The sequence below is a fragment of the Fundulus heteroclitus genome, chromosome 12 (assembly GCF_011125445.2).
Source record: "Fundulus heteroclitus isolate FHET01 chromosome 12, MU-UCD_Fhet_4.1, whole genome shotgun sequence".
In the NCBI taxonomy this organism is placed as follows: domain Eukaryota; kingdom Metazoa; phylum Chordata; class Actinopteri; order Cyprinodontiformes; family Fundulidae; genus Fundulus; species Fundulus heteroclitus.
The window spans coordinates 48,051,624-48,071,389 of record NC_046372.1 but is presented as its reverse complement, the minus strand read 5'-3'; the positions used below and the strand labels follow the sequence as shown (position 1 = coordinate 48,071,389).

At 40.5% G+C, this 19,766-nt stretch overlaps 1 protein-coding gene across 1 annotated transcript in view; it reads right to left on the bottom strand.

Moving 5' to 3' along the window:
• cacna1ba (calcium channel, voltage-dependent, N type, alpha 1B subunit, a) overlaps positions 1 to 18,192 on the bottom strand; it is a 133,069-nt gene extending 114,877 nt beyond the window's left edge. The window contains 3 exon segments of the mRNA XM_036144732.1: positions 9,448 to 9,587; positions 13,496 to 13,601; positions 17,241 to 18,192. Of these exon segments, the coding sequence (XP_036000625.1) occupies positions 9,448 to 9,587; positions 13,496 to 13,601; positions 17,241 to 17,500 (506 nt within the window). The 5' untranslated portion in view covers positions 17,501 to 18,192.
• Positions 18,193 to 19,766: the final 1,574 nt, after the last annotated feature.

Below are 19,766 nucleotides of genomic sequence, written 5' to 3'. Positions count from 1 at the left end.
ACAGCCTGTGATCCTAATAAAATTAAATTTTAATCAAGTTGGATCCACATGGGCTTCTGCACAGGGGTCTGTTCTGTTTTGCTCCTGCAGTGCTTTCTTTTGTTGAAATTTCATAATTTATGAAGAAAAAACATTGAATACATCTATTTGTTGTATGTGTTTATGCTCTTGAGGAAAGAAGTGGAAGCAAGCACTTACTGGAGTTTCAGAATGCCACCAGATCACTTTTTAAAAATCATATCCCTTGAGCATATTTTGGAAAATGCCTACAATTTCCTATCAGAAGCAAACTTCTTGGTTGCATGAAAATAACTCTAAATCTAAATCTGCCAGGGGTGTGAAACATTGTGAGCTTAACCATAACTAATTAACTTTAACAATTATGAACCATCCTATAAGATAAAACAGCAGTAATTTCTGCAGTCTAGTGCTTTAACAACTCCAACTGAGTGACAGCGGCAGGAGCTAGGAGTTCATCCTGTAACCGGCGGGTTGTCAGTTTGAACTCCCAATCTTCCGTCTCAGTCGTCGTGTCCTTGGGCAAGGCACTTCACTTGCTTTAGGGCCCAGAGCAGCTGTGGCTACAATGTAGATCACCACTGCCAATGTGTAAATGTGTGAGTAAACGGGTGAATGACTGAATGTAGTGTAAAGCGCTTTGGGATCCTCAGGACTTGATAAAGTGCTGAACAAGTACAGGCCATTTACCAGTTCGACTCATGGCACAATCTAAGATTCTGCCATACAAATGCTCACCAGCTCCCTGTGGTCGACCTGCAGGGAAAGTAAGTGGATGATGCCGTGAGCTCTTAGGCCAAATACAGTTTGATCTCTGTTACTGTAATCAAGTAGCTCAAAGGTTGAGTACTGGCAGTCTGAAAAGCGGCAGACATAGTGAGCCCTATGGGTTAAGTTGAATCAAGAGGCTCTGTCCTTGACCTTTGTCAAAAACCTGTATGCTGCTTTGACATTTCACTCATAAAAAAGCGATTCCTCTGTCTCTCTAATACTGTATGGAAAAAACAACATCACATCCATGTCAATTGGACTTCCAGACTTGTGAAAAATTGTTTCTTTAACACAGAAACCCCACAGATCTATCTTTGACAGACTTCTGTGTATGCAAACACTAACAGTGTACAAAAAAGCACACGTTTTTGTGGAACCCATATATTTTATTTTCCAGTGAGTACCTCCCCTTTGTGTTCAGTTAATGGGAAGAAAGACTCAGATGACTTCCAGTAGGAGGAGCAGAAGATATAATGAGGTGCTTGGGAATTGACATGTAGGTCTGCAGCGAGGCTCCTGGTACGAGCCCAGGATGGTCCAAATAAATCAGAAGCATTATGTAAGACATGCCGAGCCATTCCCTGCTGAGTCTAGTGGTCGCTCTGAGACTTTTTGCAACGTAACAGCATCCTGTGTCACTGCCATCACCCCCCACCCCAACTTTACAGCGCTTTCTGCTCTCAGTCCTCACACTATTCCACTATTTCTGCACAGTTTTCTCATCCTGTCCCAGGGGAAGCTGTCTGTTTACTGCACCGAAAACACAAGAAAGCTTTACTACTTAAAGATTTATTTCATTAGAAATAGGGAATATGATATGATTTATTTCTAGGATTTCTTACCAGACCAATATAAAATGTTTAAAATCACCTGTGTCTTGTTTATGGTAAACATTGTAAAAGTGAATATAATAACATGGCCATTTATTATCTTGTTTGATTGCAAAAAAACAAAACAAAACAAAAACAAAACTTGGAAAACAAATCTCAATTTCAATTGTTTTGATGTTGTTTGAGTATAGACAGTTTAAGTGCGTGGACCTTTAAATTTGTAGTTGAGAATCCAAACCTAATTCTTGGCTTCATGAGATCTTTTTATACTAGGACGAGTCTATTTAGCTAAAATGAAAAGTTTATCAAGATGAATATATTCAACTTGTAGCACTACTGTCCCCAATTGCTGAATTAAGACTCAACAGACCACACTGCATTAGCAAAGATCACATGGTCAGAGAAACAAAAATGGAGGTCTAAAGCCATTTGATTTGTGGAATAAAAATAATATGCTTTACACATTTAACACAAAATCAATAAAAAAAATTCAGAACTCTCTATGTGAGATTCCCAATAAAACCAAAAGCCCCCCCAAAAAAAGATATTAAATGCAATTTCCCTCTCCAAATAATTACTAAGGCACTGATTCAATATTGACAACAATAAACACTCATTTTGTGAAAATTATATAGAAACAATAGACCATGTTTTCTATGAATGCAAAAAATGAAAATATTTTGGAATAACCTAGAAAAATTAATCAAACCAAAACTAGTATTCCCAGAACACATTCCTAGAGATATAACATTTGGAGTACCGTATTTTTTGGACTATAAGTTTGGCCGATCTTGCGACTTATAGTCAAGGGTAACATGTATATCAATTTTAAATGGTAATTAATTTTGACCAACATGAACTAAGAAGTACCATTACCGTTTATAGCCGCAAGACGCTCTCTGGGCTTGCAAACTATATGCTGCTCTTGTATCACTTAAAAACTAATTGAAACATTTACTCCGTTTACACTACCCTTTTTTAACCGAGCCGAGACCAGTCCGAGCTCAGTAACCGAGATAACTATCGAGTGTAAATGGAACGCAAACTGAACTGAACCGAGCCAGACACAACCGGGCCGCGCTAAATGCAGCCCAGTTCGGCTCGGTTTTTCCCTATCTCGGTTATCTGATAACGAAGAGTGCATGAGCAGACCGCCTCATCTCCTGACAGTCAGCTGATATTTCAGACATTCATAAAAATATTAGGTTCCCTACTGTGACACACGAGTTCCAGTGATGATTCTGCTTAGCGGTGTGATGAACCTAAGTCGTTGTTTCCGGCGTTTGTAAATCCTTATTAGACGTTCGTTTGTCTTATCCATGTCCCAAAAGCCGACTCTGTCAAGCAAATTCACCAAAAGTTGCCGTCTTCGCCTGACTCGCCGCAAACAACGACGTATCACCAAGCATAACTGTCTGAATGCTACGGGCGCCGCCATTTTGATTTGCTTGGTGCCGCCATCAAAACCCAGAGAGCAGTAGTACCGCAGATCGTCACTAGGAGGCGAGGAAACCAAGGAACCGGGATAGCGTGGTGTGTAAACGGTCGTCAGAACCAAGCTCGGCTTGGTTAACTGATCCAAGCTCGGAAACGAGCTCGGCCTGGATCCATTTAACAAGGGTAGTGTAAATGGGGCTATTAACTTATAAGCCCCATTTACACTATTACAAAATTTTCTTCAGTTGAATAAAAACAAAACAGAAGTAATAATATTTGGACCAATAGAGGAGAGCTCAAAAGTTAGCACACAGCTTCAGTCGCTTCAGCTAGAAACCACCAATCAGGCCCGAAATCTGGGTGTAGTGATGGACTCAGACCTGAACCTCCAAAAGCATCTAAAGACAGTTACAAGGTAGGCTTTCTATCACCTGAAGAACATTTCTAGGATTAAAGGACTAATGTCTCAGCAGGATCTGGAAAAACAAATCTTTTATTTTTAGTCAAATTGATTACTGCAACGGTGTTTTCACAGGCCTGCCTAAAAAGTGGGTCAGACAGCTGCAGCTGATCCAGAACGCTGCTGCCCGCGTCCTCACTAAGACTAAGAAAGTACAGCACATCACCCCAGTTCTAAAATCCTTACACTGGCTCCCTGTATCTCAGAGAATAGACTTTAAAATACTCCTGTTGGTCTATAAATCACTGAATGGCCTAGCACCTAAATACATCACAGACTTGTTATCAGTGTATCAACCCTCCAGACCATTAAGGTCTTCTGGCTCCAGCCTACTCTGCATACCTAGAACCAGAACTAAACAAGGAGAAGCAGCATTTAGTTCCTATGCTCCACTTATCTGGAACAAACTTCCAGAAAATTGTAAAGGTGCGGAAAGCCTGAGTTCCTTTAAATCAAGTTTAAAAGCACATTTGTTTAGGATTGCCTTCAACTGTTCTAGTTAACTGAATCACCACTTTTTTGTTCTTTTTTTCTATCTACGTTTTATTCCTACTTGCTTTTATTCTGTTTTATTTTGCTATATTTTAATCATGTAAAGCACTTTGCATTGTCTTTGTACTGAATTGTGCTATATAAATAAATTTGCCTTGCCTTGCCTTACGACCAGTTATACATCATGCTAGCACGGTTCCTTGCCTCCTAGTGACGGTCTACGGTACTACAGCTTTCTAGGATTGAAGGAGGGAATCAAGCAAATAAAATGGACATAAACATCCAGAAACATAGTTCGTACCGGGCTCTTTACCTGGAGAGCCAAATGTTCAAGAGTCGAATTTTCCCAAAAACACCATTTTACACTTTAGTGAATCATTAAACAATGTTGCCACTCTCCACCATTCCTTTGCTGTCTGCTCTCACAAAGAAAATTGTAGTTTGGAGGAGTCGTCTCCATCAGAATAACTGCTTCATTAAATTCATGTAACCATGTTTCTGTTAAAAACATAACATCAAGATTATTATCAATAATGAAGTCATTAATTAAAAGGGATTTTCTTGACAGAGATCTAATGTTTAGTAAACCCAGTTTATATGACTTGGTGATTGATGTCTCTGTGACAGGTTGCATCTGACAGTTTATGACTTTTAAGTTTTTGTTCCTGTTTGTTATCCTTCAAGAAGGGGAGGTGGGGGCAGTATGGACCGGTGTTCGTGGCGATGGCACGGTTAACTGATCCAAGCTCGGTCGAACTCGGCATGGACCGGTTAAAAAAGGGTAGTGTAAATGGGGCTATAGACAACAAAGACTGAACACATGTTTGATGTTTCTCTGTTTCACTATGGATTCACGCAGCAGAGCGTTGCGTGGTGCCGCTCAACGGGCCCACACCACGACAGAACCCTGATATTGGGCTGTCCGTGAAGCTAATAACAGTCAGCGGTATCTTACAGGTCTGCTGTTCAGGCAGCTACCCACTGCGCCACTGTGCAGCCCTGTATGCCAAAACCAACTATTAAAGTCAATAATAGTCAATAATCCATCCATACATCCATTTTCCAAACCGCTTAATCCCTCATGGGGTCGCGGGGGGTGCTGGTGCCTATCTCCAGCGTTCACTGGGCGAGAGGCAGGGTAATAGTCAATAATAGTCAACTAATTTTTTTGTATGACTTTTATTCAACCATTTAAAATATGCATTGAGATCAAGACCTCTTTCCCGAGCATGACCTGGCCAAAAAAGACAGCAGCACACGTCAGAAAAAGCAGACAGAAATAACCACAAATATATATATATATATATAGTGTGCGATTTGCAAAAAAAACAGAGGGGGGGATCATTTCAAAAGTTAGCTAGCAGGTGCTCTTTCAGGTAGCTAGCTAGGTCCAGTAGGTTAGACTATTGTTTTTAAACGTGCACCATCTACTGTTGGGACTCGGGAGTGGAGATCAGTTTACTTTAACCGCTTTAACCGCTCTTTAAAAACAAACAAAAAAATTAATTTACAAATGTGAAGGACACAAGACATGTATTAATATAAATCCATAATATTCAGGGGTTAAAGCAAAAATAATCAATTTGACTGAAAATTTAGTCAGCCCATATAATCCTGGGCCGTGGACGTCATGCCACCTTAGTAACCTCATTTACTTATTGTGCAAAGTCCTCTTTAAACAAATCTGGTAGTTCCATTGACAATTCCTGTATCTCTCCCACCTTCCAGCTTCAGAGCCTTTGCACCATCAAGGACAGCCCTCTGCATAATCTTCTTCACCTTCCACATCCATAACATCACCTGGTTAATTTTCATATTTACAGCATCAAGCAAGTTCTTCCTTCACACTTTTGCCAAACTGGTCAACTGTCCACTCACCTTTCCACTTTACAATTTCAAAACCCTCCATAAACTGCAGCTAATTCAAAAGACAGCAGCTTGCATCATTACATCATCTTCTTCACACCTGTACATTAACTCCACTGTCACATTCAATATAAATCAATCCTATGATCATACAAGGCCAACAACAGCCATGGACAAAGAGGGACACAAAACCAACATGACACAGATCGCACATTACAATATTCAGTCTCTGCTTTGCCAGTTATTGCTCACCAATTAATTATCACAACTCATGAGTTTATAAAAAGGCATTAACTTTTTTGAAGTTTATAAAAACGGTTATATTTTAGCCCAGTGACATGTCCAGGATGGACTCTGTGTCCCCACCTCTCGCTCATTGACTGCTGGAGAGTCACCAGCTCCTCCACGACCCTGTGTTACGTCAAGCCGCGTTTTCCAATCAGATACGGCATGACGTAACACCTGTACGGAAAAGAAGGTATAGATAATCCAGATAATGGATGGGAGGTTCCATTTTTAAAAAGTTTAATAAAATTGCTTAAAGTTTATCAGAAAAAAACCTAACTTGCTTTCAAAGAACATTAAAAAAAATTTATTAAACTTCTGCTAAGTTAAATATTGTTTAAGGTAATCTTGGCTGGTTTAGCTTGTCTGTCTAGCAGGTGTTTTGGGTTGGAGTAAAATGATTCACAGGAGTCTATTTAACATGTTTCTAGTGCGACTCGCTTCACATCATGCTCCACTCCGTGTAAAAATAACAAATAACTACAAAAACTCTGAGAATCGCCTTTCTCTGGTCTCACACTGTTAGAACCCGTTCTCCAGTCCATGTTGTAGCTGCAGTTTATTTGTTTATTTTTTATGTAGTTTCCTTAATAATCTGTATGCATCAAAATCCTTCTCATTTTATTTAACGAGTGTCCTGGTTCAGCTCCTCGTGAGGTGGAGGCTGCTGCTTACTGACTGACAGCCGCTCTGACTGCAGCTCTGCCTTCTTTGTTACAGAAAAGCGTGTCATGCTAAATTAGCTGAGCTAGAGCCTTACTCTTTCAGTTTTAAATAAAACATAACAGTAAATCATGAGGAGATCCCTGGTTAGTCGCTGCGTTTATCAGCCAAAGTACTGGAAGCGAGGGAATAAACGTTGACAGGCGACATGGCCACAGGTGGAAATAATTCATTAATTAGCTGCAGGAGCAGCAACAGACATACTCACCGGGGGAAGTTGTTGTCAGCTGTTCTATTCGCTGAACTTTCTGACCTGCTGGTTCACATAAATCCAAAGAAAATCTTTGACCATTGCTACTTTCATTCATAGCATCTGTGGTCAGTTTGAGATGTTCTTCCAAAAGTTAAAATGATTAAACACCGATAAAACTCAGATGGGAGACCTCTGTGTTGCAAAGACCCGCCCTACTCTCTTTATGATTGGCTAATGTCCCGGCTCTGCCAGATTTCATTGGTTGAGCGGAGCTTCTGTTTAAAATCTTGAATAAAAAGTCTACACAGAACATTTTGCGCTCATTTTCCAAATGACGGAAATCTGTCGCAGCGACGGAGAACTTTAACCCCTGATGATATTACTCATTCAGATCAGAGGGGGGAGGAATGTATCCCCCCCAGGGATAAAACATGAATGACCAGAGGGGGGGACATCACAACCAGAGGGGGGGATGTCCCCAGCAAATCGCACCCTGTATATATATATTATCTGTCTCTGTCGCTCTCCGAGGTCGGTCGTGTCTTTTCTCACTCTGCAGCTTCCCCCCCTCTCCTGCTTTGCTATGTCTTGTCTTCTGAGCACTTTCTTCATATCAACCGAACTCTGAAAAACATGGATCTGGTAAGCTGGTCTCTCAATACTATTGATAATTTTTTTCGACGGGTAGGCAACGGAAGGGGGACCCGTCTGGTCCTGATTTGATTTATTTTGTGAGATACACCCTAAATTCCTGGAGGAAAACGGTGTGTCTTTCGACCTTGTCATTCCTGGACGTTTGAAATTTTCACATTGGATTAAGGATACTGGGATCTCTACTTATTGGTCTTTGTGGATTTTTGAAGTATCGGTAAATACAGCGGATGTTGGAGCCATTTGGCCTTGATCAGGCTGCCGGCTGCATGACTCGCTCACTGTGGCTGTGAACGGACAAACCTGGCAGGTGAATGGAGCGAAGCCGAAAAGCTGCCTGTGTTGGAACGCAGACTGACTTTGGTGGTTGAACTCAAGGGGAGATGGGATAAAATCTGGAAGTGAAGCGCGAAAAAGCCCAATAATTTGGAAAATTGGATTTATGTGGAGCCAGCAAAAGACTTAAAAGCTGACAGGAAAGGCAGTGCAGCTTGTCTCATAACAAATAACATATAAATAGGCAAACATCCGTCTCTTTTTTTCTCCCCCCCTCTTTCCCCCATGTTGTTGCACTTCCTTCGACAGTTCAAGGGCAGCGCCTCGTGAACTCCGTGTAGGCGGGGTTCGGGGCTGGAATGTGGAATGTGGCCTTGACGGCTATTTGCGCTATTTAGCAGCGGCTGACTGGCTGCGTTCCTTGGCAACGCAATGCCTCAGACAATCTTTCCCCCCAAAATGTTTGTTTGTTTATGTGATGGATGGTTCTACTGGAACTGACTTTTCGATTGCAATGCAAATTGTAATTGACAATAAAATTTGATTGATTGATATATATATATATATATATATATATATATATATATATATATATATATATATATATATATATATATATATGTATATATATATATATACATGCAGGAAATCTGACAAATAAAATGCAGGAATTATTGTTTCAGTATGCAATATATAATCTAAAACTGTAACACTTTAAGATTTATAAAGCTGGTACTGGTCAAAGATTTTCAGTTGTCAGTTTCTTAAGATAAAGCAGAAGGCTTTTAGTGAAACTGGTTCTGACACTTTCAGTTTAAATTGGAGGGCCTCACAAAGGGAGCAGGAAAACAGAAAGTTCCCCCATTTCAGTTCAAACACAAGGAGCAGAGAAATGCTAACTGTTATTTGATTGTAAGGCAAAATGGTTTTCAGATCCTTGAAGTGTATAAATAGGTAGAAACCAAGCAAAGGAGAGCCCTGTAAATCAGTCATCTTGTCTGTTTGCCCTACATTCAAGGAAGACAAGCAGCCAGTATTAGCATACTGTTCATATGACATGAAACCCACTCTCTGCTTAATAACTGACAGAAACTCCTTATAAGACAAGGAAAGTTCCTTTTCCCTGGAATAAATGTATTTACCATGAATTCTACATGTTTGATGTAAGATAGGCTTCCATAAAACACAGTTTTGTACAATGTGTGCAATGTGTTTCCTCTGGAGCGCTGGGCATCTAATGCAGATAATACCACCTTATTAGGACTCAGTTTATTCAGCCCGGAAGAAAACAGCCTTTCATCTGGAACAGCTTGGCTTTGCCGATCATTACAAACACAACACACACCCATACACAGAGCAAAGCTCCCCCTCCCATCGTTAATCGCTGCTGCCCATCAGCTCTGTCAGTTACCAGCTGTGGAAGCCATTAGGCCAGTGCTACTTACCCTGTTAGGACCACCACAAAGTCCATTACATTCCAGCCATTACGTAGGTAGGAGCCTTTGTGAAAAGCAAAACCCAAAGCGATGATCTTGATGCCTGCCTCAAAGCAAAATATTCCAATAAAGTAGGGCTCTGTGTCATCCTGTAATAAAAAGGAAAATTAGAGTTAGTAAATGACAGACTTGTGCCTTTGTTTTAACAAGAGCATATTGTAGAACCACATCCTCTAATCTGTTTTGCACTTTCAGTAGCACAAAACTAATCGGAACATGTGGTATATTTGGGAAAATGTAACATTTAGGGTCTCTATTTACATAGTTCCAGAGTTTCAGTGCTATACTGAATGCATTTTAGAAAAAGTCCAGTGCCTACAAGTTTAATAGGCACTAGACAGAAAACGAATATTTAATTAATTACATGAAGGGTAAATTACATTGATGTAGAAGTGTCTGGCAGAATTTTAGTAATTTTAGGGAAATCTAATTGGAATACCTTCAAAAGCGCATATGTAGCCTAAAATTTGGACTGTGTAGAAACTTGACTCAGTCATTAAAAAAGGCTCTTTACTTCCCAACCACCCTCTCTTTTCACTGCAACGACAGGGCCTTATATTTATCTCTAGCATACTTCAAAAGAAATATAGGGTTAAATCAGAGAAGAGTGATATTAAACTCTGATCCTTCCACAGCAGTTCAGTTCAAAAGGCACACATTATTGAAATCTGTGTTAATTACATCTGATGCTTTCCTCCCATTTGAGTTGATTAACTAGGTTGTTATGATGACCATCACTGTTGCTATGATTCCCAAATGAGGCTAGAACAATTAGGCCTAAATTTGTCCATCAGTCCTGTGGTTTATAACCCTAAGCCTAAATGCATCAAACCCAATGGTGGCTGCACTAGCATCCATACCTACTGAACCCACATTACAAACAAAAACATCTTTTTTGGTGGGAAGTTGTGCATAATTGTGAAGTTGGGGGAAAAAGAAAAAGAAAAAATCTGAAATGTGCGGCATGCATTTGTATTCAACTCCGTTTTCTCTGATGAACATAAAAATAAAACCCAGTGCAACCAATAACCTCCAGAAGTCACCTAATTAGTAAGCGGGTTATTATTACATCCTTTAAAATTATATCCTCTGCCTCTGTCCCTTCTGACTCAGCTCCTTGCTCTGCTATCTTTAATCAGTTTGAGCCTGTGATGCTCTCTTTTTTACAGGATGTGGTGAAGCATCTTAAGCTTTCAGGCTCCTCACAAGATCCGGTTCCTCCATGATTTTTTAAAGAGGTCTTTCAGAGTATATTCTTACCCTTCTAAATTGTAGCTTGCCCTCTGGTGTGCTCCCTGTTAAACTTAAACACACAGTGTGTCATGGTTTAGTTTTGATTCAGCTTTGGTTTACTATTATTCTCAGTTTTTCGACCTTGTTTGGGTTTTAGTTATGTTTTGACTTTATTCATTATTAATTTTTAGTTTCCTCCTTACCTTCCACCAGCCCAGCTCTGACTCCACTCTACTTAATCATCCACACCTGTCAGCCTCTAATCATCCTGGACTGTTTCCACCTGCAAGCCTTCCTATATAAGCTCTCTTCAGTCTGCTCTTCGCCGCTGGGTCATCTGCATTCTCACCTTGTTGCCTGCCTGAGTATCACACGTCAACGTGCCTGTGTTTGCTGCATCTTCCTGCCTGAGATCCCTACCTCAGACTCCTTGCTCAACCGACTACCTGCTCCAGCTCCGCCGTGTCTCCACCCTCAGCCATCTCCACCACCACTCGTCTGTTCCAGTCCGGTACAGTCTTTGGTCACCATCTCCATTACTCAAAGCCTTCAATAAAGCTCCTTAAACGCAGCTCTGTGTGTGGTGGTGGTGTTCGGGTTCATCAGAACAAATCCTGACACTGTTTCCTCTTCCTAAAAAACCTGGTCTAGATCACCCTGTGAGATAGTTACAGACTTATTTCTAAGTTGCCATTTGGTTAAAAAATGTGAGAAAAGATTATATGTTGTCAACAACAATCATTGCTGGATGAAAAAGACATTCTGCTAATCTTTCAATCTGGTTTTAAAGCCTGCAATTTAAGCCATCACTGTTTTTTACTGTATTCATTGCCTCCAGATTCCATCCTTTAGAAGACAAAAGTGAAATATTTTCTGTCCAGGTAACTTTTTGAAATAGTGAGCCATGCTTTGATTTTGTCCGGCTTAGATCCCTGTAATGGACATTCTGTCCTCGGCCTATCCGCCCTCTTGGATGCTATCTCTACTCCCTGCTTGCTTGGATTTTCCTGCCTTTAACTTTTGATCTCCTTTTTATTTCCCAGCCAAAACTACAGACATTTAGATTTTTTCCCCATGTGGACTATTTTAGTCTTCAGCTAATTCACACAAGATACCTCTTCACACCCAGACTTCTAAGGAAAACACTGTTATAGAAATAATTCAACAAGAAGTGGATATGGAGAAGAACCACTCGATTCCAGCTAATCAGCAAAATATGCCTACCTTCACCACAGACGACTTTGAGAAGCTTCAATAGAAAATGTCTGTTATGGAGCTGAAAATCCATTGACTTGAAGTGAATTTTGATGTATATGCCGTGTATGAAAATGAAACAACCCTGCCTGTGATTCTGAACTGGGACCACCCCCCAAGCAACTCAGCCAACAAACAGTCCCCCTGATGGAAACAAGAATAAACCCATCTGTCAGGTGTTTCCCCCAGTCTTTAAAAACAGAAATGATCAACCCACTGCTGAAAAAGAACAATTTGGACAAACTACAAACCACTGTGTTTTTAAATGCATTAACATTTTTTTTAGTTTCCACTTTCGCATGTTTTATGTTGTTTACAATGTTTCTACATTTTATTCCAGCTTGCTTTTATTCTGTTTTTATTTTCCTACGTTTTAATCATGTAAAGTACTTTGCGTTGTCCTTATACTGAAATGTGCCTTACCTTGTTGCCTTCTCAGTCCCTCACCTCTCATCTGCAACGCTGATGCACATCTTTTAACTGCTACTCATAAAACAGAACACATCAACCTCACTCCACTAGTTGCCTGTGCATTTTAGAGTTTATTTTGATAGTGTTAGTTTCACACCGATGAAAACTGGTTCCTATAGTTTAGCACTGGAACCAGTTTAACACAAACCTCCCACAGTGTATCTCTTGTAACTCCCATTGTAATCTTTGAACTGGTTGATGCCATTTTGACTTTAAATTGCCAAAAGTCCTTATTTAAAGTCTCATAATGCTTCCAGCCTTTTAATAAATTACTGTCTTTCAAAGAAGGACTTGGCTTTTGCCGATTTAGGTGCGGTAACTCCCTTGATGTACATTTGCACTTAAAAGCTTTTTATTATTATACCAGGTATTGAGTTTGAATAGACATTAAGGCAGGACCTTCAAAAAGTGACAAAAGCCCAGACCCTTTGGCAGCAAATTAAATAAATAAAATAATAATAATAATTTGGTTTGATTGGTAGTCTTTAGGTTTGATGAATATAAGAATAGATTGCCTTCATAAGATGGTTTGTCTTAATTTATCAATAAACCATAAGGAAACAGACCAGATGACACAACCTGATCTCGTAGAAACCTTGTGTTATAACTGTCAGGCAGGCGTTTTACCCATCCAAGCATTCGGGCAGATGAGTGACATTTCGGCACTAAAATTTCAAAGCTCCTGCCATCAACAGGGCTTTGATTGTTCACAGCACTAGCTTCTTTAATGTGGGATTTAACAAGAAAGCTGTATGGGGGATTAGGGTACAGCAGGGGTGACCTGATATGATACACAGTGGAGATCAGAAACAGCTCTGTGGGATTCAGCTTAACCTGGAGTACTAAAAAGGTCTGATGCTGCTGGGGAGAGACACAGGGTGCTAGCAAAACAAAGACCTCCCTAGAACTTTTTCATGAAGTAGGATCAAATTTAGGTATATTCCACTTATAAATGTGCAAAAAACAGAAAAACTTAGAAAATAATTAGGAGGAAGATTAGACCATTTGCATGATACAATGGGAAAACTGTATTACTCACCAGACGTTCAGATAATGGGGTTTTGTCCAAAGCAGGCAGGTGTTGCTCCAAGGCCAGCACGATGCAGTTTGCTATAATGGTAGCCAAGATCATGTATTCGAATGGAGTGACACTGTTAAGGATGTTTGGTGAAACAATTTAACTAATATTACAGTCCTAGGAATTAAGGCAAAAGGCAGCTGTGAGAAGTGACACACATGTCATAATTAGCTGCATCGCATTCCAACGCTAGCATTATTTCATTCTCCTCTCCAACACTCGATTATCATACAAATCAAATGAACTGCTCATATGTAGACATTATTATGTAAATATTTCAACATCATTCTGTCAAAGATCTATTTTCTCTTTTTCAATGTTTCCTGTCTTTGTGACTACTATCTTCAAAATAAATAGAACCCAAACTGCTGTGGCTTACATGGTATATTAGATTAACACTGATTAAACCTTTCCACCAGTCCTATGTCATTGCCTTTAACTTGAAATGCTGTCCAGGTTTCTTATGACATGGAGTACAGGTCATTGTGACAATCAGGAAGATATCTTTGCTTCCTATGTAACATAAGTAAGCTGTGTTGACTGGGAGTACTTGTGAGGCTTCCCTTGATGCCTTTTGACTGGAATCTACTCTGAAAGACGGTGGCGTTTGGCACTGAGTCACTGGTTTCCTCTTTCTGGTAAAAGTTGTATCACTATGAAAACCTCAGCTCTGCACTGGCTGTTCATGAATTTTAGATCACTGACCCAGAATGCAGTGTGCACCCAAAGCTTTAGCTCAGAATTTAAGAACACAATAAAAACGCACCTAATAAACAGACTATAGCACAACAGACATTCCCGAAAATATTCCCGACTACTAACAACCCAATCACATTGTATTCAGTCAGTCTTGTATTTCACATCTATGATTTATAATGCACAGAGTTTAACATGCGTGAACACCAAAGATCTGCTTGAACATAATATTTTTATTTGGCTTCTTAAACCCGATTGTATTCACTCCCTCATACATTCCTAACAGATACATTACACCTATTGCTATCGGATAAAACTCTGTAATTGCTATTCCTCTGCAGTAAAATAGGGGACTGATTAATTTATGGCATTTTTGCAATAAAAATCACGAGGAGAATCCTCACTTGTTTAAAGATAATGGCCGTCATTAAGTACAGACTGATAGCTTTCTCCTATCCCTGCACAAAAGTTGTGTCATTGGATACTACCTTCCAAACATCCTGTTCAGACTTTACTTGCTCTGTTAGAAGAGCCCTAACCCCAACAGGAAAAGAATCCGCCCAGTGAGCTTCAGCCACAGCAGCATCCACCTCCTCAGGATTCTGGCTGGAAGACTGAAAGCCAAGCATCACCCATCTGAACATGAATTAACCACACTATACACTGCATGTATGTGACACACAGTGCTGTGAAAAAGTATTCACCCCATTACAGATTCCTTTTTTAATATAAAAGATAATCTGAGAAAATACAAAAAGCAGTCTCCAAATGACCATTTTATTTATTAAGGAAACAGGCTATCTAGACTAACTGCCCTATGTGGAAAAGGTATATAAACAGTTACTGATAGCCCTACGCTTGGCAGCAACAACCGCAATCAACCGTTTGTCGTAATTTGCAATGAATCTTTTCCATCACTGTGGATACATTTTGGCCCATCCTACTTTTATGGTGTTTTAACTCAGCTACATCGGAGGATTTTTGAGTAGGGAAGGCTTGGTTTCACACCACAGCATGTTAATTAGATTTAAGTCTGGGCTTTAACTAGGTCACTCCAAAACCTTTATTTTATGTTTCTGAGCCATTCAGCAGCAGACTTCTGCTTCAGATCATTGCCCTGCTGCAACCCTAAGTGTACTTCAGCTAAGGATCACATTTATATGCAGAACTTTACTGCTTAATTCTACTTGACATCACTTTGCTTTAAAAAGTGACACCAAATACAGCAAAGAGGACTCCCAGCTATCATTAAATATACTATTGTGAAAAACGATGTTCCTTACCTACTACACTCAGTTCTTTCTCCGACGATGGGAAAAGCACAGGTGGACAAATCCAAAGCATTACCACAGCAATAAGGTAAACAGCTTTCTCTGCAATGAACTAAATTACTCTCCTGAAACGTCACCAAGCCAAATATAAACATCACTGGCACCAAGAAAACGTTAACGTCCAAATCCAGCTACCTGTAGTATATAACCAGCCCCAAATCCCTCTATGAAACCTCTACAGCAGCAGACATTTGAGCAGGCACGGTACTGTGTCAAGAGAAGTCCCAGCAGCTGTACTTCTGTGGAGCATTCCAGGACAACTAGACAGGGTGGTCTATATCAAAGCAACTTATTTTTATCAACAGATGTTGGCACAGTTTTGTTGGCAAATTCCCAAACAACGGTGACCATTTTCAAGTGTTGTTTATTGTTGTATAAACCACTGGCTATACTTATCCTTTCTTAATTGACGAAATTAAACCAAATCTACAGTCTGTTCTATGGTGTGCAGTGCTATCACTTAATAATGAAATCTAATTATTGTCACAAACAATAATTAGATTTTACAGCACTTTGAATTGTCTTGTTACTGGAGACAAATAAACGTGCCTTGCCTTGTCTTAATAAACAGTTAAAACGATATTTATACATATTTGTTTCCCTTGATTGAAATGTACACACATGTGCCAATATGTCTTTGAAACCAATGTATGGAATATCATGATTTTTTTATTGCCATTACATCACTATTAATTAAAGTTCATGACTTCACAAGGGGGGACATTATATTTCACCTGGGGCATGGAGGACTGACTTAGGTAGACAGACTAAAAATGTAATTTATTTGTAGATCTGAAGCATTCAAGTGTGATAAAAAAAAACCTGAAAATAGACAACGTCCTTAGGGGGGTGGGGGTGGGTGGATGAGGGAGTACTTCTCCATACGTTTGTAAACGGGGATTAATTTCTTCAGTGGGATTTGAAGCCCAACAGTCGGATAACAGTACAGACATCTACTCAATGTCACCAGCACCTATTTTAAACATCCTGACAAATGCATTTTATGAGTGCAGCTTGTTTGTTTGGGTCACGCCCATGAGCTGCCAGATCGCATTCAGCTTGCCACTGAGGAGAGCTGTCGTTTGAAGGGAGTCAGCACCATGGACAGCACCAGCAGCAGCTAAGGACCTGTGTTCGCCCAGAAACGTCAACTACACCAGTCTGACAAATAAATACACTGAACTGTGACCAAACACCAACTTTTACCCTTTGCTCTTTTTGTTCTGAAGCCAAGTCCAGTTCATGACTTCATGTTCTAACTAAAGATTTCACAACACGTCGGAGACAAAAAACAAATACATCTTGACGATATAAAATCCTACTGCCACACAAAACAAGGCACAGCCCAGCTTCCTAAACCATCCATCCTGATTGACTGAAAATGTTTTATCATTAGAAAACAATGTGTGTAGTAATTAAAGAGGAAACATGTGCAGAAAATGTTGAAGTAATATTCCACAGTTACCAACAGCAGATGTGTTTCTGTGACAGACACCCATATGAGTGACTCCCAGAAGCAGCAAAGTCTGCTACCCGTTCCTTTATAATTTATACTGAATAAGGCTGCAGCTCTAAAATGAGACCTAACTGTAAAATGAATGCTCCTACTAAGTAAGTCTCTATTCAGATGTTTCTGCTTGTGGTCTGCGCAGAGATCTGCAGGTGGACAATAAGGATATGGCCATTCTGTGATCTTTTTGGCATATTTCCGGATTATATTATCCTCGCTGAAGATAAACAGGGAGCGGTTAACAGTGAGGCAGTTCTGCTTGACTGGAATGGGGTTGTAAATAGCCATGGTCCTCGCTCTCTGGGCCATGGTCTGTTTGTACACCCTCGGGCCCCCCGGAGGCCCTGGCTGCCGGTTGGCCCCTCTGGCCGGACCCGTGGGGCCGCTGCCTCTGAAGCGGCTGGACGCCTCATCTTCAAAACGAGCCATTCTGCGACTACGGAAATCTTGCCGGAGACAGCGACACTGGCAGAACAGGAATGGAGATGAAGCATCACAGCACAGCCTGCTGCACCATCCGCCGGCAGGTCCTGACACGGAGTCAGTGAGAAGAGCCACAGTAAAACAAGGAGAGAGGCTGGATCCTCAGGGTCGCTCGCTAAGCTCCCTGTCTGCGCGGCTCCCCATGCCGCCAGCGGCTCCGAGGTGAATTTGTTGCTCAAAGTTCAGCAGCTCCCCCTCCATGGTGCATCATTGTCATAGGTGTTGCTCCTCCGTCTGACTACCCCGCTCCTCAGAGGCGACAGCCCAGCACATCCATCCATCCAGTGAACGGAACTTCAGAACAGTTTCATCGTGGAGACCGGGTTCCGTTAACGGGTCAGTCTACGTTCCCCGATGGAAAGGAAACGAAAAGAAAAACGCCCAGAAACAACCGCATTTCCTCCTCCCGGAGGCGCAGAGTTAAATGAGAAGTGCGTGTTCCTTGTAGCTGCCGCTCCCCACGGAAGAAGAAAAACACGCCGCCTTCAGATTATCTGCCTTACGCACAAAAATCACGGCTCGGGCGCTCGATTCCAAGAAATCTCCTTTGATATGAACGTGTAGACTCCACTTTCCCCTGCGCTGCTCATCCATACCCCCATGTGGCTGACAAAACGCCAGCCAGTGGCTCCACCTGGACCGGCTCTGTTTCCATAGCAACAGGGAAGGGAGCGAGCTACTCCGTGTAAAACCTAGCCCATCAGCTATCAAAATAAGAGCACCGTATTATTGCTTTTCGCCTATTTGTTTTTATACGTGTGTTTAATTGGTAAATAAAAAGCGGCTCATACGTCATTAGAGGGTTTCATCTCTGAAGCCCAGTATGCTTAAATGAATACAGTGCACCCTAATTCCAACAATGAATGGACAAAGAATAAAGTTATAAAAGTATGTGCAGGACTAAAACATCTTGGAAATAAAGGCCAAACAACAAAATCAGTCAAGGATCCAATGTGGTTGTATGAGGGTTCTGTTTTAGGACACATCCTGTTCCTGTTACAAACTCCCTCTTGGTCAGATCATAAATACATTTTAAAACCTCTCATACCACATATAGCCATACTGTTTCTTTAAGAACGTGGAATTGCATATATAGCCATGGCAACAGAATTTTATGTGAGTGCCTTGAAATGACCTGTATTGTGAACTGGCACTATATACTGTAAATACAATTTAATTGTTTGATTGACATTATCAGTTGGTTCAATAATACTTACCTTGAACATTATACATTTATATCTTAAACACTAGACATAAAGGTCTGATAATTGCCTGTAACAGCATGAATTCATAAACTGGACAGCAAATTTGCTGCTTACACTCAAGTCAGATTTAAGGAACTTAGGTATTTGCTCAATCCATGTTTTTGAGCAAACCCTCCAAACAACTGGTACAAACCTGTTTATTTCAACTGACCAATATTTCTAAACTAATGAGGTTAGTTTCAAAACGTGAATAACAGATGGTCCTCCATGGCCCTTGACCATCTCCAGACGACGACAAATGCCTCTGCAGTGAGACTTCCAACCAGAAGGGACAGACTCCCATATCAATAATGTCTCTCCACTCCACAGACTACCCTGGGAATGGAGAACGCCTGTTCTTGTCTCAGAGGGCCAGACCTGGCTAGTACGGTACTTGGATGGGAAATCACCAGTTGCAGCAAGCTTACAGCCCTCGGTTGTGGAACAACCTCTCTGAGAGCAGCAGAGATGTTTTTCAAAAGCAAACTGAAGACCAATCTAATCATGTATTGTCATGGTTCCATAAATAATTAACACTGTTGCTGTTTATCCCCATCCTCTTAATTTGATAAAGCTGACAGATTAAATAAAATCATGGTAAATAAATGACATCATAAGTAAATACAGAGTAAATTAGCCTAAATGTGTTTTGCAATATGAAAATGTAATTGGTTAATCACATTACTAATCAAATGCTGACACATTTAAGGAAACAATTGGTTTTTTTTTATTGTGGTACTTTTAGAATGCTATGACATATTATACAGAGTGTAGTTGAATGCATTTAATTTTAAAATAGAACTGTAAACTTTAAATATATGCTATATGAATCAACAATGCACATGTGCCTACACTACATCTAACAACCTAATTTTTATGCAGCAATAACAAACATGTAAATGGTTGTCCAATGGAAATCCTTGACTTCAGTGTACGGGGTGTGGCTTATGGATGGGCTAGAATGCTGA